A 24,171-nucleotide genomic window follows, 5' to 3' on the forward strand; every position below is an offset into this window, starting at 1 on the left:
TCCTACTTAACTGTTTAAATTTCAAGCCTTGCTGATAGTGCAAAAATATCTGTCCTGATCTTCCCCTGTCTTTTGCTCGATGCCATAGGAAAGCAGCCACTGTATAAACACGGCCAGCCAAGTCCAGTACAACTACTGAGGCAAATATGTGGTTTAATGCTGCTGGAGATGGTTTGCCCATAGCAATAATTGATAAAAAATACTCCTATGTTAATAATATTAAGCCCATTTATATTACTTAAGAGTTAGTGTTATTGAGTAAATAACTAAGTTGTTGCTCAGGCTCATTAAACCACCAAGAGAATCCTCTCTTCTGTAGTAAAGTGAAAGTGAATTTCAGCTGTTTTATAAGCTTTCTTGTTTAACACTGGGGATTGGCTTAGTGAAAGTTTTTGTGCTTAAAATAATGTTAAAATGTCAAAGTTCCTCCACTGACAAATGACACCAGAACACTGCAGTCTGTGTTGGCTCGGATGAGCTTGAGTTTTCTAAGCTGCTGATAGAAAGAAAGACACCACGTCACATTTAACACATGAACAGTTTTATTGTTCTGCCATGTACACACTGCAGCTGCTATGCCTGGTTAGCGTTTCAGGTTCATTTTTTTAGTAATAATTTGATAAAGTCGTACATGCCCGCATAGATATTTGCACTGTTAATATGTATATATTGTTATCACAATGGAAACAAGATGCTGATTTATCAAATCAATGGTTTTTCTTTTTGACATTTCTTTGATTCTTCCATTGGATCAAACAAAATGGCAGCGTGAGGATCGTATCATTACATAAAGTCTCAGCTGTAGATGAACACCAAACATACTTTTTCAGTCTGTACAACAATTCAATCCAATCCTGCTTGTCTGCCATGGCAAAGAAAGAAAAAACTCATTTATCTTTAAGCTTTAAAACACATTCAAACACTCAAACACACACATCTCTCAGCGTCAGCTGCTGGAGCAAACACGGATCACAAATGGACGGCTCTAAATAAATAAGGATGTGTTCATGTGATAACTGAAGACATTTATGGACTCTGAGTCAGTGTGGAGATTGTTTGATAGCAGTGAAAACAAGAAAATATAAAATCAACATCAGCATTTAAAGTAAAGCATCTTTAAGTTATGTGAGGTGGACTTAAAGGATAATTCTGCTGTTATATCTCATTTTATTTTAATCAACAAACCACTAAAGAAGAATAAAACCAACAATGGATCAGCTCAGAGCTCAATGCTTTTTAATTTCCCATCCAGTTTACTATTCTTACCTTTAAGTTCACTTATTAATGTAAACTTTAAAAACATGTTTTTAAAGGTATAAACCTGTTGGAGTGGGTGAATACCAGTATTAGTTTTTTCTAACAATGATGAACCAAAAACAAGTAAGTGGCTTTAAAGTAAGAGTGGGAAATATAGAAATATAAATTTCCAATTGTGCAGATATTCTGCAAACAAGCACTTTTTACAGCAACGTTTACATTTATCTTGTTGTTACACGGTTTCACATTGTAAGAAATTGAGTTGAAACTCGCGTTAGGCTGCCATATAATTGAAATCAGCTGATCTCATGCAAGCCCTCATCATGATTCCCAGTGAATTCACTTTTTAGCACTCATGCTGTCATATCTTCTGCTCTGCCTGGCTACACTTTGCCTCTGCAAGCTGCTTTTTGCAACCCTCCTCCACCCCAGCTACTCCTTTATCCTGTTTCTGACTGAATCAGTGTCATTCTGTAGGCACTGATGCCTGCTATGCTCTGATGGTTTACCTTCTCTCCCTGCCTCAGGCTTCCCTTGTAGGCACAGGAATGGCAAGAGCCTGCATGTCCCAGAAGAGTCACACCGCAAAATATAAATAACGCCATTAAGTGCAAATTACAATTAAATTAAATTTGACTTGAGTTCATTTTTCTTTTTTAATGTTACTTGCCACAGGACTACAGCTGTATGTTAGCAGTTTTGCTAAATCTGGCATATGAAGTATTTTGTTCTAATGTTCATTAATGTGCTCTGCCCTTCTTAAATAAATAGATAACAATTAAAAATGAGTAAATATAAATATAACCCAGAATGGGATTCATTTCCATGACACAAGATCACGCAGTTAAGTAGTATCTGCATTTAAATTAATGTAATCTTTATTTTTATCAATAAAGTAGCCAGGAATACACTCATTCACAGAGCAGTGATGTTAGGGTCACACTTGCAATGCCTGCTGCTCCTAATAAAAGACAGAGAGAGCTGCAGGTTTAGACCAATTCAAGCAACATGCATGGAAATAAATCCAGGAAATTACACTGCTTAAATAATTTTAATAAGGTGCAATTTCCAGACTCTGTGGACATCAACGCCTCTATCCATTAAAAAAAAAGCTTGATATTATGAAATTTCACTCATTATTATTTAAACCTCGTGTAGTGAGGTAGAAAGGTTTGTTATTAACTTGAAAAAAACTGTGAAAACACTGACCATGGCAAGGCTGATCTCCCTGTTGGAACCTCAGCAGACGGTTTAGGACGGTCTTTAAAGCCAACCAAAAAAAAGTTAAAAAAAAAAAGACTTTGTATAATTTGTGCAACTGACAGTGCCATATAGGTCAGTTAGAGTTCATTTTAGGGCTCAATCTTAAGTTTCTGTTTCATTTCCAGCCATGAATCTCTGCCCTGTCTGGAAGCAGAAGAGAAGAGAGTACTGGAACCGATTTGTACCTCTACTCCAAAGATTCATCTCTTTTCAATTACTTGCAAATGAGAAAAAAAGTGGTCCAACATACTAATGGGATTTAAGCTTTCATTTTCAGAGGGTGTTTGATTTTCAGGTCTTTGCAGAGCAGATTCATTGTTGGTTTTACTTTGAACATGTGATTTGTTGACAAAAAAACACAAGATATAGCCAGTTTATCCTTAAAAAGGCTCAATGGAGGGATGGCGTGAGCTTGAGTTTAAGGTGAAGAGAAGCAGCACAGTTGTGGGTGAAGCTACAAGGACGGCATGGGGGGAGTTTAAGTGCTCAGTCTGCATCAAAACATTCCTCAGGACTATTTTCTTCCTTCCTCTCTTTTTCTATAAACACGGCGTATTTACACGTCCACAGAGGTGGCAGCTCTGCGGCAGATAAAATGTAAATGCACGACACACATCAGAAAGACAGACACATAAATAAAAGTAAGGGCAGATGCATCATGGGAAGACGAGCGGTGTGATCGCACAGCCGGTGTAAACAGATCAGCAGGGCGATGTTTGGCTGTAGAAAGAGTCCATGATGATCCACACATTCACTCTTCCCGGTTTGTTCTCTATGTAACATTAATCTCTTCTGTACGGTGGCCATTCTCCAGCTGAATCGGTGCATGTACAGCAGGTTTACGTGGGCTAATGTATTAAATGCTTCCATCTTTTTATGGACTTTTTTACCCCAGAAGTCCAAGCATGATTTTTTATCTCCTTTATTTACAAATGTGTACAAGAGTTCTTCAAGAAGAGGCCCGTGCGTGAGGTGAAACGTCTGAGATGCCCCCTTTGACTTTGATCAACCTTTGGTGCGTCGTTCCATAAAAACACCACAAGCAGCTGAACAGTAAAAAAAAAAAAAAACATCTGACAAAACTGAAGGGAGCGATCTTTGGTCACAAAAAGAGCAAAAGAAACACAACGTGGAGGAAAAGACACAAAATATTGTTCCATTACTCAACATAAAATCCAGTGATCAGCCAGGACAACGAGAAGGGGAACATCTGGATGCGAGGAAGCGTACGACACCAAAGGCTTCAGTGGAAGATGTAGGGAGCAGCTGCTCAGTCAAAAAACTTCTCCTCCTCTTCCTCTTTTTCCTCCTCCTCCTTCTCCTCCTCCACCTCCTGGTCATCCTCACAGTAGCGTTGGAGCAGTAGGTGCAGGTGCTGCTGCAGGGCGTCGGGCTGCAGGGCGTCCGGGGTGTCGTCCAGACGCTCCAGGTGCACGTGCTTCCCTTGGGCATCCCTCACCACAGTCCTCTTCTGGGTCCGAGACTTACGCATTTGGCTTCTGAGGGAACAAGAACAAAAAGGAAACGTGTTAGACCCAATCTAACGACACTGAAAGACTTTCATCACTGGTGGTTACAGATGGATCAACCCAGGTTCACTCATGTATCAGTAACCATCATTTTTGTGACCTGCCAATACTACAAATCTAAGTCATTATACAACCCAGCTTCCAAAAAAGAAACAGAATGCAATGGCTTGCATATCTCATTAACCCATATTTTATTCAACCCAGACTCTTCGACTGTGAAGCCATGCTGTTGTGATGGATATGGTATGTGGTTTAGCATCGTCTTACTGAAATAGTCAAGGCCTTTCCTGAAAGAGACGTTGTCTAGATGGGAGCATATGTTGTTCTAAAACCTCTACCAACTTTTCAACAGCTGCCCACACCATAAGCACTAATGCAACCCCACACCATCATCGATGCAGGCTTTAGAACTGAGCCAGGATAACAAGCTGGATGGTCCCTCTACTCAGAAAAATGTAAAATTGGGAAGACTTTGAATATCCCACCATCTACAGTCCATAATATCACCAAAAGAGTCAGAGAATCTGGAGAAATTTGTTCAGAGACTCTGCCTCTCTAAAATGCTCCTTTTATACCCATTCGTGTCACTAGCCTTATTAATTACAATGCTCCTCCAGCTGTTGTTAATTGATACTACTCACTTTTCCAGCCTTTTGTTGCCCTGTCCAACTCTTTGAGATGTGTAGGCACCATCAAATTCAATATGAGCTAATATTTGTCATAAAATGGTAAAATGTCTCAGTTTTAACATTTGATATGTTGTTTATCTTCTATTAATGAATAAAATATGGGGTTATGAGATTTGACAGTTATTGCATTGTGTTTTTAAGTTATATTTTAACAGTGTCCCAACTTTTTTGGAATTGCAGTTGTATTTAAAAACATCCATACGCCAAAAAACATGCATTTGGTCATAAATCATGTGCTTTCTAAATTAAAAATGAAATGTTTAATCTCAAAGAGAAACTCAAAACCTCAGATGGACAAGGCAGTTTTTTTCTGAACGTTTTTGTTCAGAGCTTGGACTCCACTATCCACAAACAGACATCAGAATTCTTCCTAGTTTGTTGACATTACGTACTGTAAGCCTAACTACTTTATTTCAGCTTTATTTTCATATCTTTCCTTTGATTCTATCAATTATTCAGATATTATATTGGCAAATTTCATGCATGAGAAAGAAAACAAAATTAAAGCCTTAATTTAAAAAACATTTAACCCTGGTGCCCTCTAGTGGTAGATGCTGGAATGACAATGTGAAGGACACCAACGCACCTTGAGTTCACTGCAACTTAGAAGTAAAAGTTAATATGTTTTGACATTTCAATCAGCAAAACACTTTATAAAGTGAGCCACTTTACCTTTTCTAAGGTTTTATTGAACAGTGTCATTGGATCCTTGATTTAAGGTTTCTAAATGAAGTGTTACAATTTAAAATTGGATCACATCCTAAAAGTGTCTGAAACAATGGTGCCAAAGGATCAGTGAAGTTCTGAAGTCTCTAGTGGGCATGCATCCATAAATTTTATTTTACTGTATGAAAATTGGTAAATTAAAAAATTCTCTCATTATTTCAACTCATTTATTTCTCATTTTTGCATTAACAAAAGTTGCTCTTCCTATGATAGCAAGGTCTTTGCTCAAGGTCTGTGGAAATTGGCAAGAAAATACATGTAATTGTGGGGAAATGTGGTTCATGTCCATCCAAGATCCAAACTGCAACATTATTTATTGAATAAACATGCCTTTTTGAACTTTATTCAAATTTTAGGTCTTGATTTGTCATTGAAAAAAAATTGGTGGGTCCTGAGACTGGACCGGATGAGAACCACTGGTTTAAAAAGTCCCAACCCAAACTGGCAAAAATATCAAAGATGCATCACCAGTCATTCTCCCAGACTATCTTTTGTCACCATTCAAGGTTAAAATCAAAGTTCTGAAAGCAACATCAGATGTTAGACGTAGGATCACACCATGCTTCCATGTTAGCGCAGTGAACTGCTCTCTTTAAGTGATTTTCTTGTCATTTCTGCACACTCCCATGCTGCTGTCCAACCTTTTAACCACAGAACCGTCGTCCTGAACAATCTCTTTCTCTACTACATGAGGAACAAGAACTTTCCCAAAACCTCCGGCATAACTCAACGCCTGGGGAGATCAGATAGATGAAACATGATGACAAAATCAGCCTTAGTGGTCACTGATCTCTAAAATGAAGAGGAAAATGATGAACCGAGCCCATGATGGAAGGATTTTAATGTTTTTTGGACACACTGACCTTCTCAAAGTCCTCTCTGGCTGAGGGCAGATCTGCAGACAGCGAAACGTCTCCCGTCTGCTTCTCCATCCTCTCTCCTCTCACCACGGTTGTTTTGACAACCTTGCTGACCTTTCGACCTTGCACTGGCTCTGCCTCAAACTCTGATGTGGTGGCTGCACCGAGGGCCAGGGGCTCAGAGAAGGTCAACTGGAGGGAAGATGATGAAAGATGAACTGTCAAACACCTGCATAGATTTTGTGTACTCCATGTTTCATCAATATTTTAATAACAACATTTCTATTTCTGGAAAGTCAGCTGGAAAATACGGGTATCGCTGGAAGTCTTAGGTAGGCAGCAGAGCTATAACACTCTTAAGATGGGAATAGTTAACATTATGTCTTCTAATCCTCCCAGTTATTATTGCATGTTACCTTTTCAAGATTTGTTTTTTGGGTTTGTATACCTTTGTAGACTGAGCAGGGGAACACTTACAAGACTTAAAACCTAAATGTTTCCTAAAAAGCCCTAAATCTTTTAGGAAGTTAAAAAAGTAGTTTATTTTCTTAGTGTTATGATAGATACATTTAAAAGAAATCAATTACAAAACGCTGCAAATCCATCCGTTTCTACACTGGTTATCAAGTTTGGGGTCACAGGGGGCTGGAGCCTATCCCAGCTGCCATCGGACAAGAGGTGGGGTACACCCTGGACTGGTGGCCAGTTATTCACAGGGTTGACATATAGAGTCAGACAACTAGGTACTCTGACACTCACACCACGGGCAATTTAGAGTCATCACTTAACCTAACAAGCATGTCTCTGGTCTGTGGGAGGAAGTCAGAGTACCAGAGAGAACCCACCATGCACACTCTGCACAGAGAGGTCCTGGCCAGGTTGAACCAGGAACCTGCAGCCCTACCCTGCAAAGTTGTGGCAATGCAAATATCTACCATTTTTTAGGGTTGTCAGTAGATGCATTAATCATATTCTTTATTGTCCAATTCAGCACACTTTGGTTATCCACATCAGCATCTCCCTGCAGCCACAGTGATATAAAATAAGTCCAAATAAGTTCTGAACTGAAGAAGCCTCTCTTGGAAGAGAGTCTAAAGTCTTCAGGAACCTCAATCAAGTCAGGTTACCCCTTTATTTAGCTCAACATTTAAAATCTACATTTGTATTTTGAGAATAGTGCTCATAACTGCCTAATAAGAAAAAGTTTCTGGGGAGGCATGCCATTGGACCCTCTTATGTCTGGACTTCTGGCTCTGCCTTTGGACAGGACAGCGGAGAGAGTTAAAATTGAGACAAGTGAGAGTGGGGAACGACATGTGGGAAAAGAGGCACAGGCCAAATTTGAGCCTCTGTATGAGCACTCTTTGGTGACCAAATTATAACAAATCAGAAAAATAACTATTAAAAACGCTGAATACAGTTGTTATGAAACTCTGACCTCTTTCTGGTCTCCCTCACTGTGCAGCACAGTCCTCTTCACCACTCTGGAGACGGTGTCGCCCTCCTCGATCTGCACCGACTCCTGACGAGAGCCTTCGATGGTCACTTCCTGTGTCTCCAGTCCATCAGGGGACACGTATTTATGAATCACCTTCCGCGTGATCTAGTTCAAGTTATAGAAGAAGAATGTACTTAACTTAAATCAGGGGTGTCCAAACCTTTTCCTCTGAAGGCCAAATACTGGTTATCAGGATGGTGGGGCCACTGCCATATACCTCACCTTTATGATATTGAAGTCAGAAAATCCAGTCTAATTTAGGAAAATATGTGCTTATTGATTGGATATGCTTAAATGGCTAATTAATGGCTAACAACATAAATAGCTAGTCATTTCAAGGATTTTAAGAAGGCCTATCAAATTTCAGCTGAGCCCTGGTTGACCTCGGCTATCACTGGATCTGTCCTGGTCACAATGAGAATGACGCTCCATGTATCAGAGGATTTACGGTGTTGTCTCAGGTTAAGTCCCAATCAATAAATTGTCCTGTCAAAATGTTTGTTTACAGAATTTCCATCCCGGAAGAGCCCCCAAGGTAACATAACTATACTCGTCTGTCAATAAGAAAACAGATGAAATATCTACTAATTCAAATAAATTCATATTATCTTCACAAACTGTACATTTTTTCTGTGTTTTCTTATTGACAGATGAGTTTAGTTTTGTATTACTGTCCTGGACGAGCCCCAAAGGTAACACAAAATCTATACTCGTCTGTCAAGAAAAAAAAAAGATAAAATATACATTAATTCAGAAAAATTTAGACCATTTTCACAAACTATACATTTTTTCTGTGTTGTCCTACTGACAGATGAGTATAGTTTTGTACTACTGTCCCAGATGAGCCCCCAAGATAACACAAAACTATACTCATCTGTCAATAAGAAAACAGATAAAATATCTACTAATTCAAATAAATTCATATTATCTTCACAAACTGTACATTTTTTCTGTGTTTTCTTATTGACAGATGAGTTTAGTTTTGTATTACTGTCCTGGAAGAACCCCCAAGATAACACAAACTTACACTTGTCACACAGACTGTATATACACTGCAGTCAAGCATGAGCTTCATGTTCTACTGAGTGCCATTTTTCACTTATGTTACTGAATTTGCTGCAGGCCAATGTCGAAAGGGCCAAGGGCCACATTTGGCCCCTGGGACATAGTTTGGACATCCTTGCCTTAAATGAATGGAACTCTGATTTTGAGTGTTACTTTTGATGTAGATGTTCCCTACCTTCTTTATGACCATGTTGCCATGCTCGTCTGTGTACTTCTCCTCTGTGACAGTCTGTGGAGGGATATCTGGGAGATTATCCGCCTGAAAAACACAAAATACCAATTAATAAGCATGTTAGCACACGTGACATCAGTCATTAGCAGCAGAAAACATTTTAAGCAGAACATGACGATTTAAATTCACACAAGCAAAAACACATATTTACTGCGTTAAAGCCACTATTTGTAGAATTTTACAGTGAAACATTTCATTTCTAGTTATTATGATGGAAAAGGTCACGATGTTTTTTTTAAAGGAACTGATATATTTTGCTGTAAACCCAGGCATTTCTTTACACCATCACAAGAGGAGTCCACACAATCAAAGAACCAAAATTCTACACATTGTGGCTTTAATTTTCCTATAATAATTATGCTTTGGTGAATTATGAAAGAAAACGAGGCAAATGAAAATAAAGCTTTTTCAAAATGTTGCCGAACATCAACTCCAAACCAAACCAAAGCTCCCCTCTAACCCAGCGTCAATCCACACCAAGCTTCACCTCATGCTTGTTTACCTGGATGATAACTCTCCGTCGGACCACCCTGGTGGTCAGCACCTCCTCCTCTGAGCTGTCAGAGGACAGAAACCCTAGCTCCTCCTCTATCTCCTGAGAGATGGTAACACAACCAGCATGGATCAATACATCAGCTCTGATTGGTCAGACAAACTCTGTACACACACACTGGTCCTTCTTTTCCCTTTACCTCACTTTTATCCATAGAAAGTTTGACAGACAAATGAAATAGAGGAAATAAAAGCTGTAGACAGCAGTGAAGGGAGATGATTAGAAGGATCAGGGATGCAACATTCAAATAAAACAGACGTGCAGGGATGGGACTAAACCAGTGTGCAAAATACAGAAATCCTAGACACATATTGGTCAAAGTAGACCCTCCTGCTGGGTATTTTGCACACTGATGGGGAAAAAAACAACAAGCAGAAAGCAAGGAATGCAAACAGGTGCAGATGTGACCAAAAAACCAATGGGTTATTGACTTTAAAAAGCTTTAACAAGACATGAATTCTGATTTTAAGTGAGGAACTACCAAACGTCAGACCACCAAAGTCAAAACCAACCTCCTCAGTCGGTTAATATTCAAAAATCAAAACAGAAACCCATCACAGCGTTTAAATTTTGTTATTCCTTCGAGTTTAAGCACTCATGCACACTCATCAGCCATATTTAGTCCATAAAGAGCACAATCGTGTATTTTCAGCTCCAGCAACCAGCCTGGCCAGGCAGTTCACCAGCCTGTGCAGCACTGCGCCCATGCTTTCTCTTACCCTTCCCAGGAAGTCATCATCATCGTAATATCCTGCCTGATCTCTGGAGGGAAGCTCCTCACAGACAGGGAGGTCTCCCTCAGCTCGACACTCACGTGAACCCTCAGAATCGTACGCAAAGTCACCGAGACTCTCACTCCCGGAGGAGAAGCGCTTGTAGTCTTCGACCCGGAGGAAAGGGTGAGCCGCCAACTGAGGGCTCCCCTTCAGCACTCTCAGATCAAGACTACTCCCAGGTAAGGGGGACGGGGGTTCAGAGATATGATAGACAATCTCATGATCCAGTTTGACATCCTCAGGGTCGGAGAAATCAGAGAAGGCTTGTCTGCAGTCGAAGAACTCCACATCTGATTCGGAGAGTTGTGGTGATTCTGATCCTTTACTGAGTTTCCTTTTTGGGACGTCTGGATCATCTGATTCAAATTCAGAGACTGTTTTCTCAAATTCTGAGAGGACTTTCTTAAAGCCGGGGGAAAACTCAAACTCTTCAGGGTTTTCAGACTCTTCCTTGGCTTCACTCGTGACCTGAGCTGAAACAGAGTCACTGAACACCGGAGACAATGGGCTCAAGTCATTCAAGGAGGCTTGGCTACACTCAGAAACCCTCAAAGTTTGATGTCCTGAAAACACCGCTTCATAGTCCGGCGGAATCAAAAACTGAGTGGACATGGGTGAGAAGAGCTCACAGGACTCAGCCTGGCTTGATGTCTTCTCAAACGATGGTAGAATCGGAGTGACGGTCCTGTGGGTTGTGTAGGAGCTTTTGTCGGGTAGCTGTAGAAGAACTGATGTGATTGGCTCATCTATTTTACTGGAATCTTGTTCTGCTGTTGAAGCAGGCAAAAGATCACTCTGCACTTCAGTGTCTGTATAAAGCTCTGCTTCTTCATATATCTGATGATGATCCTGTGGGCAAATATCAACATGATGCAATAAGGTCAGGAAAAAAGCTGCATAAGAACTGTTTTGGTTTGTACACACCATTAGAAAGATTTGAACATGCCACCAGGCTAGCAGCAGTGACGAATTACCTTCAATCCATCCCAAATCTCCCTGGGTTAAGAACAACATAAGTGCAGCAATGGCAAGCAAATTCATAAACACTGAAGCACCACACAAATACCTGCAAGGCTGTTTGACAGCTGTAGCTCTAAATCAATTTCCTGACATACTTATTTAGGAATAGTTGTGAATTAACAAAAGATTTAAGAATTAATGCAAATTTGATATCACTTTAAAACTTTTTCCTCATTTTTACCAGTGCATGGTTGTAATCATATGCAGTTTTACCATCAGGCAGTATGTCTAGACTATATATATGGTCTTTATAATGCTAAATAGACTTCGGGAGATATAGGTAGGGCTGGGCAATACAGTATGTTTTTCAGATGTATCAAATAAGATATTGAGTATTTATTTATTTTTTTAAATTGCAGGCCAAATTTTGCACATGGTCTCTTTTGTTTAAAAATAGTTTAAAGATTGTGAAGTTACTGTATTTTTGATCCCTTGATCATTAAAATAACAGATTTGATTTGCTATTGCATGTATTAGTCTGTATGTAGTCTGTGTTATGACTCTGTTCTTTTAAGATTTATTTATTCATTTGGCCCACTTTACACTTAAAACCCACATGTACTTACATGTGTCAAAAACATACAGTGTATCCTTGCCTGAAATTTATTTATTTATTTTTAAATTATTTTATCTTAGGGCGAATCTTATAGATGGAGTTATGTATCCTTTGTTCTGTTGGGAAGGGGATGGGAGGGTTTTTCTCCTTAGTTCAATTTAAAAAAGAAAAACTGGAAATATGTATTGTAAGCATATTGTCACTCTGTGCATGTATATTTCCAAATAAAAAGGATTAAAAAAAATAAAACAGAGATTTGGTTGTTTTGAAATAGGGCTCTCATTGGATAAGTTCTTAAAATCACATTTAATCTCAGAATTTCTGTAGTTAATTGCATTTAATCTCCAATTTATGTCACATTTTGAAATCAAACTATTTTGCATTTGAACTGTTTTATGTTATTTTAGATTGTTCTACTATTTTACACTAAGGGTGACTGACTTTTGACATGTATTTAACCATGGAAAAAGGAACTTGTTATGGATTAAAAATGAAATGAGTAAAGAGTAAAAAGTAGATAACTTTTGACTGTAGCTGCTAGGAGACACTGATGAGGCTTAACCAAAGTGTGCTGAAAGGGTCAACAAAGCATGGGATTTAAAAAAAAATCATTGAACCTTAATGAACTGAAATTGATGCATTATCAACATATGAGTCTGTCTTGAATTTTTAAAGTTAAAACCAAAAGAGTGTAAGCCATCTAGGGATTTTTTTTTTGTTAAAGTGGTGTCAAAAATGTTTCTGTATGGTTTAATTCTTTACTTAAATCAAATCAAAATTTGTTTTCTCTTAGCTTTACAAACTATTTTACTCAAAATTTGTATCTAACTTGTAAACCAGATGATAAATTCTACTTTACATTTTAGAGAGAAGTTGATTGTCTCCCTACATAGGAGTTGGCACAAGGCAATGCTAAATCTGTGAGCACATTAATGGCAATTTCCATTATGTGTTAGCATCAAGCTAACAAACTCAGATGTAAATTCTTGTTTATGCATGAGACAATCAAATTTCCAGGGTGCAGGCAACATAGTGGTTGGGTTGCACCCCAAGTCCGGCCAGTGACTACTTTCCCTCATGTCTCACCCTCATGCGTTCATCCCTGTTTCCAAATCTATCCACAAAAAAGAAAAACGTTTAGAAAATCAAATTCCCTTTGAACAATTGCAAACATTTGAATGCACAACTCAAAAAAGGAAGTAAACTCCTGAAAACCTACTGCAACATTCCACTACTGAACAAGCAAAAAGTACTAAAAGGTTGCCATGTATTTGTGCAATTAAGTCACTTTACAGGAGTTTACCTGTAGTTTTTGACAACAAAATAAACAGGAAAACACCCAAGACTGGGTGCCGACGACCTCTTATTTGGTTGCTGTGGTATTAAAAGGTATAAAAATCATTTGATATTTACTAGAATTTTACCCAAGTCTATAAATCTGGCATTATGACAACCTTTTTCCCATTCTATTAAAACAAAATTCCACAACAGTCCATTTTATTAGTGAAGCAAGACAAACAGTTATTTCCATCATCCAGGTGACGTGTTAGAAGATTTCATCCCAAACATGTGAGTCATTGGTTGATTGTCATGCTCTCAGTCTTACCCTCAGTGGGTCTGTCTTGCCCTTCAGTTCTTCCATATTGGTGTCTAGGATTTCCTTTTCTTGATTCTTTTCATCTTGAACTGATGATAGTTTCTCTTGAAGGTCTTCCACAAAAACAGCAGTTTCTAAAGTTTCCACTTTCAAGTCTGGTTGTGGTCCAACAGTTTTTTGCAAATCTGGATTTTCTTGTCCTTCTGTGAAGTCAGTCTCTTCAGTTTTAAACAGCAGTGGTGAAACATCCATTGTTTTTTTGCCGTGCAATGATATAGACTGATCGTTCAATAAAGCAGGTGTCCCATGACTCAGAAATTCTTGTTCAGAGACAAACTTATCAAATCTCTCTGAACTAAAGTCTAACTCATCCTCAGAGTCAACACTTTGAGGGCTCATCGGCCTCGGACTGTCATCAATCCAACAGTCAATAGGTAAAGCTACAAACTCAGAGTCAGATGTAAAGGACAGGGGTGAAGAGGACCTATCTACGTAGGGAGCATCCATGAAATATGACGACAGTATCCTCATAAACTCAGGAACTGGAGAGTCAGGCAGCAGATGTCTGAACTCACTGATAGAGGCTATGGATTCAGGTGAGGATGGTCTATCAGTATCAGCCACTCTTGACGATGTGACCACTAACTCACACTCTGAATCAGAATCCATTAGCTCAAGTGATGATGACCTATGTATAGTGGTGTAGTCATCCACTGATACTGAAAACTGAGGGATGGGAGAGTCTGGAGACAGTGACCTATTCTCACTGAACTCAGGCATGGATTCAGGTGAGGATGCCCTTCTCTGAGATTCCACATTTTCAGATAAATCTGGCATATATTCTATATCTGACGCTAGAGTTGCAAGTGAGGATGAAGATGATCTCAGGAATGACACACATTCTGGCAACGCCATTGTAAACTGAGGTAAGGGTGAATCTGGAGAGAGTTGCCTTAACTCGTTGACTGATACTGCAGATTCAGGAGACGATGCTCTTGCTTCGAATAACATGACAGAACTAGGGGACATGGGTCTAAACTCAGCCAGAGAATCTGGTGAGCCGCATACATCGTCATCTACTGCGTCAGGAACTGATACAACCACCCGATCATCATCAGAGGAAGGTTTTTCAAACGCGTACTCAGCCTGTCTGTATGGAGCTCCTCCAGAAGATGGAACAGGTTCAATCATTGGTGGAGGTGACTCTGGAGCAGGTTCACTGGAGATGACTTCTACCTCAGATGTGCTACTAATGTCGACTGTTTCTATGTCTGTTCTAGTCAATGGTTGCGCTTCCTCCACAGGTGGTACTGTAGCATAAGCATCTTGCTCATGTGAATCTTTAACTACACTATCTAGCTCATCATGTGCTACCGTGCTACCAATAAATTGCATAAATCCTGTCTTACTTGCATACGTTTCTCCTGCATATTGAGGATCTCGCACTTGAGAGATCAGCTTCCAGAGCTCTGCTTCATAAATGAGATTATACTCCATGATTACGGCTTCCTCTGCTGATGCTGCTTCCATTTCTGCAGAAATAATGGTGCTTTCAATGCTTGCTTCAGTTGCAGTCAGATCGTTCAACTCAGATTTAGATTCCAACTGTAATATTTCTTCTTCTGATTCTATGGACTCCGGTGATGCTTGCCTGTATTCCAGACAAAACTGGTCAAAAGTTTGTGACAGATCCTCTGAATCTGAAGATTCACCCTGTGATAAATCTCTCCAAGTCGTGATATTTTCCACAAATGCCCTTGTATAATCAGGTATTGGTGATTCTGGAGGCTGGGCTCTGGGTTCATCGTCTGACCTCTCTGACTGGGGGGATAATGGTGTCATGTCTGCGACTTCTAGGTCATATGACTCAGAACCATACTCCTTATCTGAAACTACTGATTCTGGGGACAAACACCCAAAGCGTGTCTCAAATTTCATGGTCTCAAGAACATTTTGTGTAAACCAAGGTAAAGGTGAGTCTGGAGATAACTTCCTGTGTCCATCTAGTGATTGAGTAGATTCTGGAGATACTGATCTGATGTTCCTGAGAAACTTCAACTCTGCAGGTGACAATGGTTTGTATTCTGGTAGGGACTCAACTGATAGTGGCCTCTCTTGTACTTCCGACCCTACTGATTCGGGAGAATCTGGTCTATCGTCGCCATCAAAACTCATGGAAACCAAAAGCTCGCTCAAAGCATACTCGATGTCTGATTCAACTGACTCAGGAGATGTTGATCTAAACCCAACATTCACAATGACATTCTGAGGTGTGTAATCAGGAATGGGTGAATCTGGAGACAGAGCCCGATATTCATCCATAGATCCTCCTGAGCTAGGTGAAGAGAGTCTGTGGTCACAGACAAAGGATCCAAGACTTAGGACAACGTACTCTACATCTGAACAGGTAGACTCAGGAGATGCTGACCTGCATCCAAACATGGTCTCAGGTAGCTCAAAAACTGGTTGGGTAAAGTGGGGTATGGGTGAATCAGGTGAAAGCCTGGTTGATTCTAAAGACTCAGGAGATGTAGGTCTGCTTACTGAGAAAGTTGACAACGATAAATCAATGTCCCAATCTGACAACACAGACTCAGGTGAAGTGGACCTAAAGTGCATGTAGGGCAGGGTGGACTCATATGGTTCATGTGCAAATTCAGGAATGGGTGAGTCAGACAAAAGACGTCCTAACATTTCATTGGTTGCAACTGAATCTGGAGACAATGCTCTTTCCTCAAAAAGCCATGGGATACACAAGTCCGTCTCTAAGTCTTCATCTACAAATTCAGATTCAGGTGATGTAGATCGATACCTTACCCTTTCCATAGTTTGTAAACTTGTGGTGTACTGAGGGAGCGGAGAGTCTGGGGACAAGCATCTATGATCATATTTTGACAACACTGATTGGCGAGAATCTGGTCTTTCCTCAAAATCAAAGATTTCTGAAGTCAGATGTGCATATTCTATTTCTGAAGCCTCTGATACAGGTGAACAAGACCTTAAGGCCACATAAGAATCGTAGGAATCGTGGAGTTTCGGTGTAAACTGGGGAATGGGTGAATCTGGTCTAAGAGGTCTTAACTCTTCATTCGATGCAGTTGAACCTGGAGATGATGCTCTGTCCTCAAAAAGCCAGGGGATACACAAGTCTGTCTCTAAGTCTTCATCTACATATTCAGAGTCAGGTGATGTAGAGCGATACCTTACTCTTTCGCTGGCTAGTAAGCTCAAGGTGTACTCGGGTACAGGAGAGTCTGGAGACAAACATCTATGACCAAAATCAGACATCACTGACTGAGCGGAGTCTCGTCTTTCCTCAAAATCAAACATTTGTGAAATCAAAGGTGCATATTCAATTTCTGAACTTTCTGAGGCAGGCGAACAAGACCTTGAAGCAAAGTGAGCCACCATGAAAAAAGGAAGCTCCCGCACGAATTCAGGAATGGGTGAAACTGGTGAAAGACGTCTAAACGCTTCATTGGACACAACTGATCCAGGAGAAGATGCTCTGTTCTCAAAAAGCCAGGGTATACACAGGTCTGTCTCAAGATCCTCATCTATATAGTCTGATTCAGGTGATATTGACCCATATCTTACCCTTTCCACACTGGGTAAACCAGTGGTGTACTCAGGTAGTGGAGAGTCTGGAGACAAGCATCTACGGTCAAAATCAGACAATCTAGATTGTGGAGATTCTGCCCTCTCTATGGAATCAAACTGTGAAATAAGAGGTCTATATTCATCATCTGAATCTGCGGATTCAGGTGAGGATGATCTGTGAGCAGTAAAATCTTTATGTAACTTTAGTAAAGTCTTTCTGAAGTCTGGTATTGGAGAATCAGGAGAAAGCCTGTATTTACTCACAGATGTTAATGATTCAGGAGAGGATGGACGATCTTCAAATACTGGAAAGTCCAAGTCTTGTTCTGCTTCCAAATCTGAACACATGGACTCTGGGGAAGAGGATCTCCATTCTATGTTTGTGCTTAAGGATTCTTGTAGTACTTGTCTAAACTCTGGAATTGGAGAGTCTGGTGACAGAGCTCTGAATTTATTAACAGAGCCAGTCGAATCAGGAGAGGATGATCTGAAATTTGACATAAACATCAGTGATGTTGGCGAGAAAGGCCTGTACTCTGCTTCAGAATCAGGCGACAGGGGTCGATCTTCATTTTCAAGCTCTAAAGACTCCGGGGACAGTGGTCTAGCTTCAGTATCAAGTGGGGAACTAATAGAAGGTGCATACTCAATATCTGAAGTAGTTGGAGATATTGGGGACGATGGCCTGAACCCAACAAAAGATGGAAAACGCTCAGCTTCTTTTGGTCTAAATTGCGGTACAGGTGAATCTGGTGGCAAGGACTTGCCTTCGTCTCCATAGGCTGCTGAATCCGGTGATGAAGGTCTGTTATCATCAGCTTCTAAGTCAAACAACTCATCCATGTAGTCTATATCAGAAAACCAAACTGATTCAGGGGAAATGGATCGACATTCAGCAGTCCGTGGAGTCGGACTAAGTAGATTTGGTCTATATTCAGGTATCGGTGAGTCAGGAGAAAGTGCTCTGAACTCAAATTCAGAATCGGGTGTTAAGTATCGCTCCTGATCTTCGATAAAGTCCATATCTGTTACATCCAATTCAGCATCTGATAATAAAGATAAAGGTGAAGATGGTCTGCTTCCAAATGCTACAAATTCTGATATCATATCTTGCTCAAACTGAGGTATAGGTGAATCAGCAGACAAGGCCCTAAACTCATTAACAGATGATGCTGAATCAGGAGATGATGCTCTTAACTCTGACATTAGCATTGCTGACTCAGGTGACATTGGTCTAAATTCTGTGTCTGACTCTGGCGAGAGTGGCCTTAAGTTAGTTTCTGAGGTCACTGAATCAGGAGAATCTGGTCTTTCTTGAACTCTAAAGTCTGATGGTAAATATACAGATAAATCCTCAAGATCTGAGGTGCCTGATTCAGGTGAGGATGATCGACTGCGAGTCACTGAGGTAAGAGGATGCTGCAACTCTGGCCTGAAGTCGGGCACTGGTGAGTCAGGAGAGAGGGGTCTATGTTTACTCAGTTGGGCATCTGATTCAGGAGATGATAACCTTGACCCAGTCTGTAAAGTAAAATCTAAATGGTCAAGTTCTGAATCAGATTCAGGTTCGGAGGATGGTGCCCTCTGATATCCTGTGACAGGTTCAGAAATCGGGGCAGAAAATTGAGGAACTGGGGAGTCTGGACTTAAAGATCTATTCTCTTCAACAAAGTCCCTGCTCTCTAGGGAATCAGATCTCAGGACACTCAACAACTTCAGATCTTCAGGTGATAGTGGAACATATTCTGCCTCAGAATCGGGTGACATAGATCTTCCTTTCTGTTCTGCATCTGATGCAAGCTGAATGTGTTCTTCACCAAAAGTCTCAGCATCTTCTAAATCTTCAGCTAATCCTGCAACCGGGTCTCTTGTATAATGTGGGTCATTTATTTGACTTATCAGCTGATTTGTTTTAAATCTTGCACCGTTCACTAGTTGCCTGTCTTCATCCATGGGAGTGACGGGTTCCTCCTCAATATTTGGTGGCAACTTCCCATCATCCTCTGTCTCCTCCGCTGTCACATCTGAATCCTCCTGAACATACTCAATTCTTGTCCCAGCATACTCAAAAACACCAGTCTTACTTGCAAAAGTCTCCCCAACATATTGAGGGTCACGTATTCGAGAAATAAGCTTCCAAAGATCTGCATCGTAAACAAGCCTATACACCGGCACCCTTATTGCCTTTAGGGTTGATGTTGTGCTATCACCCAGTGGTCTGACTTCAGTTTCTGATACTTGTGCTTCTGGTGAGTCAGGTCTCTGCTCCCATATGTCTACCCTTGATTGCACATATTCAACATCAGAAACTGCTGACTCTAGTGAAGAGGATCTATGATAAGTAATGGCAAGTGATTCAGGCATTCCTGGTTTGAAGTCTGGTATCGGTGAGTCAGTTCTGTAGTCATCTCCAGAGACTGCTGAATCAGGAGAAGATGGTCTCATTTCAGAAGAATGCTCAGTGAAAGATATCGCCTCATACTCTAAATCAGAACTGACTGAGGCAGGTGATGAAGACCTTTCCTGTATTGGCCAAACAGAGAACTCAGGCAAAGTCACTCCAAATTGGGGAATGGGCGACTCAGAGGAAAGTGGCGCATTTTCAATTACGGACCCTGGGGATGATGGTCTACTTTCAGGTCTCTGCTGGTAAATGCTTACGTCTATGCTTGATAATCCATCTTCAACATCAGAAACTGCTGATTCAGGAGAAGATGATCTATGATAAGCAATGGCACCTGGATCAGTCATTGTTGGTTTGAAATCTGGCATTGGTGAGTCACCTCTGAAGTCGTCTCCAGATACTGCTGAATCAGGAGAAGATGGTCTCATTTCAGTCGACTGTTCTGTAGAAGACACCAACCCATACTCTACATCAGAACTAACTGAAACAGGTGATGAGGACCGCTCATCTGTGGGCCAAACTGAGAACTCAGGCAAAGCCTGTCCAAACATAGGAATGGGCGACTCGGGGGAAAGTGGCCCATTTTCATTTACGGATCCTGGGGATGACGGTCTACTTTCAGGTCTCTGCTGGAAAATGCTTACATCTATGCTTGATAATCCATCTTCAACATCAGAAACTGCTGATTCAGGAGACGACGATCTATGATAAGCACTGGCAACTGGATCAGTCATTGCTGGTTTGAAGTCTGGTATTGGTGAGTCACCTCTGAAGTCGTCTCCAGATACTGCTGAATCAGGAGAAGATGGTCTCATTTCAGTCGACTGTTCTGTAAAAGACACCAACCCATACTCTACATCAGAACTAACTGAAACAGGTGATGAAGACCGCTCATCTGTAGGCCAAACTGAGAGCTCAGGCAAAGCCTGTCCAAACATAGGAATGGGCGACTCAGGGGAAAGTGGCCCATTTTCATTGACAGAGCCTGGGGATGAAGGTCTGCTCCCAGCATACAATAATGAATAGACAGACCCACTTTCTACATCAGACAGTACAGATTCAACAGATGAAGATCGATCCAATCTAGCAATCAAAACTGGCTCTTTTGAAGGGACTCCAAATTCAGGGATAGGTGAGTCAGGTGAGAGTTTTCTGTACATGTTTAGAGATGTTATTGAATCAGGAGATGCTGGCCTTTCATCGTAGAGATACGATATATCAAAATCAGTCTCCACATCTGACAATACTGACTCTGTTGATACTGATCTGTGGTAAATGTGTTCAGGGACAGAGGCAAAGAACTGAGGAGTAGGTGAATCTGGTGTTAAAGCTCTCTGACTATCTACAGATCTCCCAGAGCTGGAGGAATCTGGTCTGGATGCATACATCAACAACAGGGATTGTGGTGACATTGGTCTGTATTCTGCTTCAGAATCTGGTGAAAGTGATCTTTGGAAGCTTTCTAACTGCAGAGCTTCTTCTCCAAGTCTTACATCTGACTCTGGCTGGTAGGACTCTGCTCTCGTTCCAGTAAAATGAAACATTGCTGTTTTACTCGTGAATATCTCTCCAGCATATTGCGGGTCGTGAATTTGAGAGATGAGCTTCCAAAGTTCTGCATCATACGTTAAACTGAATCCGGGCACTGAACAGTCAGGTAAGGGTACAGGTATCTCATGCTGAACTGAAGCTGAAGACTGAGTATCTTCTGGTAAACTTTCTGAGAACAAAACAGGTGATGAACCCCTGCCAGGTTCTTTTGTCTCTTCAATTGCTGTAGTCATAAAATCCGACGATTCTGTTCCAGTGACTTTCTGCTCAGGTTCATGTTCAGTTTTGACTTGTTTCTTTGATTTTTTCTTTTTAGCAGATTTTGCTGTCCTAGATTTGTGAATTTCCTCTTTGGAGTCTTCATCTAACAGCTCCTGAGATAATTCTTCTGTGGTTACACCCCTTGACAAAACCTCAGTTCCTGCAAGTAATGTTATTAGGTTTTGGTCAGTGAGAGCTTCATTGTGTTCCACTGATGTCTTGGGAGCTTCAGTTTCAGAATTTGACAAAATACAAGATGAAATTTCTTCTCTAGTTTTCAACTTTTCTACATTGGATTCTATGCTTGTTTTTGTCTCTAACTCTTTACTAGCAGATGCCTCTCCCATTGAAATTGCTGCTCCTTTTAGTTCAAGTGTCACTTCCTTATCAGGAGCTAGGTCAGTCAAAGGAGTTTGCAATGGCTCACTGTAGCTCAAAGAAGTACCACAATCCAAAGATAGAGGCTTGCCCTTGAAATGAGAAACAACCTCATGTTTTATGTCTGACAGCACAGGATCGTGCAATGATTGTTGATCTGGGACCACATGTTCTTTGGGTTTTGCTGATTCAGGAGTAGATGCTTGACCGTCTAAAACTTCTGGATTTGGAGGCATTAATGTATGGTCTGACTGAGGTGAAAGTGGTCTCTCTTCAATATCAGATGATGAAATTACAACCCAGTCTTCATCAAAGTCAGACCCTGGTTCCTCTTCATTTTGCAGCTGGTTAATTGTAAATGTTTCTAATGTTTCAGCTGGTTTTATATCATCATCAGCAGGTAATAATTCATGCAACTCCTTTGCATACTCAACTAATTTCACGGAGGGTGATTTATAATCATCTCCAGATGCAACTGAAGCAGGAGATGAAGCTCTAACATCATAGCTAAATAACCCTGGAGAAACAGAGCCACACTCTATATGAGAGCACGCTGACTCAGGTGAAGAAGATCTCTCACCTATCATTGCAGTAACCAATTCTGGTAAGTTGTGAGTGAATTCAGGTATAGGTGAATCAGGTGGCAATGCTTTGAATTCGTCTACAGATGCTACAGATTCTGGGGATGTTGGTCGAGACTCGACCAGTTGCCTAAAGTCTACCTGAAGCTGGTATTGTTCAGTAATGGACCCAGAGTATTCATGGTATGATGGAATAATCTCATGGGAACCAGATAACGCATACTCCGAGGATATAAAGAACCACTGAATGGTTTCTGAAATGACAGATTCAGGCGACATTGCTCTGTCATCCTTATCAAACAGTAACAACTCAGGGGAGATCGATCTTTCACCACTATAATCGCTACCTTGCGACAATGGCCTTCCAAATGGTCTTTTATTTGAAATCATTGGCGTTAAAGGCCTTTCCTCTGCCTCTGTTGTTAACAGCAGAGACTTGCCACTCGGTAATGCTTGGACAGAAGCCCCAACTTCAGTTTCCCAAAGTAAAGCTGGAGGTGGAAGAGGAGATAAAGGCCTAAACTGAGGTACTGGAGAATCAGGGGTGAGAAAATTCAGCTCATTTACTGAGGACTCTGAGTCAGGTGAAGAGGCTCTACTCTCTGTCAGTAATATTGATGTTTCAGTGAAATATTCAGGTGAAGGTGATCGGTCGAGAACAAAGATATGATGCTCACAAGAGGTTTCTGATGGGGATTCTGGTAAAACAGATACAAGTGAAGATTCTAGAGATACCTCAACCTCATTTTCAGTATCATCAGGTCTTACTGAGCGCATTGTCTCAAGGCTGGATTCAGCTCCTTCTAGAGCTGCCAAGTTATCACCTTTTAGCTGCAAAGTTGAGTCATGGGACACCTGAACAAAGCTGGTTGGGCTCAGGACTTCTGTTTTTTGAACTAGCATGATAGAGCTATCTTCAGAAGCACATGCTATTGCCTGAATTGCAGTATCTTCAAAATTACTGCTACCATGAACAGTCAAAACTGAGTCCTTTGTGATGTGGGCCTCTGCATCCTTCTCATCTTCAGCTTGCATCTCATCTTTGTTCATTAAACTCAGTGGATATACAGATACATTTTCACTTTCAGACTCCACCTGGTCAGCAGAATGAACTGATGTTGCCTGGATTTCCTTGGTTTGATTCCTGCCATGAAGGTATTTGACATCAACACCCCTCAAAACTGAGTCCTCCTCAACATCAATATCAAGCAATGGCTCGTCCTCAATCACCTTGATGCCAACTTGCATTTCATCTGGGTATGACTTCATAGGATCTACAGATGCATTTTCGCTTTCTGACTCCTCCTGGTCAACATCATACCCATAAAGGACTTTGTAGAGTCGACGTGAAACTTCAGCCATGTGCTTTCCTGACATCGGTTTAGCCTTCACAGATTCTGTCAATGCATCAACAGAACTGGTAGAAGACACAGAAGTATCCAGCCTTTCTGCCTTTGCCGAGGTCTTTTCTGAGACCCCAGTTGTCTCCAAAAGCTCCATAGACAGCTTCTGAAAGTCTTGCTCAGCTTGATCACACTCGATCAAGCTTTCTTCAAAATCAGTCATAGATAATGGTCGACTTTCGCAAACACCTGTTCGAGATCGATTAGACAACTCTCGCAAAGGCTCTGGTGACAAATACCGAGCACTGTAATCAGAGTGGCTGGTTTGTAGGCACTCTAAGCTCCACTCCTCTCCTCCCTCTGCACCGTCACATCCAACAGTCCCCTCATCATCCTCATATGGTTCAACAGTGGGGTAAGGAGGTGCAGAGC

General features: G+C 40.9%; 1 protein-coding gene across 24 annotated transcripts in view; it reads right to left on the reverse strand.

Annotated features, from left to right (window-relative positions):
* Positions 1-524: 524 nt before the first annotated feature.
* Positions 525-24,171, reverse strand: part of ank2b (ankyrin 2b, neuronal) — a 277,742-nt gene continuing 254,095 nt past the window's right edge. For 20 of the 24 annotated variants that reach the window (XM_041779240.1, XM_041779237.1, XM_041779234.1 and 17 more), the window contains 5 exons: positions 9,063-9,146; positions 7,763-7,927; positions 6,328-6,516; positions 6,106-6,197; positions 525-4,019 (listed from right to left, as the gene is read on the reverse strand). In XM_041779240.1, the coding sequence (XP_041635174.1) occupies positions 3,791-4,019; positions 6,106-6,197; positions 6,328-6,516; positions 7,763-7,927; positions 9,063-9,146 (759 nt within the window). In that variant the 3' untranslated portion in view covers positions 525-3,790. Of the gene's footprint in view, positions 4,020-6,105; positions 6,198-6,327; positions 6,517-7,762; positions 7,928-9,062; positions 9,147-9,621; positions 9,715-10,391; positions 11,298-13,630; positions 24,048-24,171 lie in introns of those variants that run through there. The other 4 variants (XM_041779226.1, XR_005991466.1, XR_005991465.1 and 1 more) reach the window with 4 other exon arrangements.

This window comes from Cheilinus undulatus, linkage group 22 (assembly GCF_018320785.1).
Source record: "Cheilinus undulatus linkage group 22, ASM1832078v1, whole genome shotgun sequence".
Taxonomy (NCBI): Eukaryota; Metazoa; Chordata; class Actinopteri; order Labriformes; family Labridae; genus Cheilinus; species Cheilinus undulatus.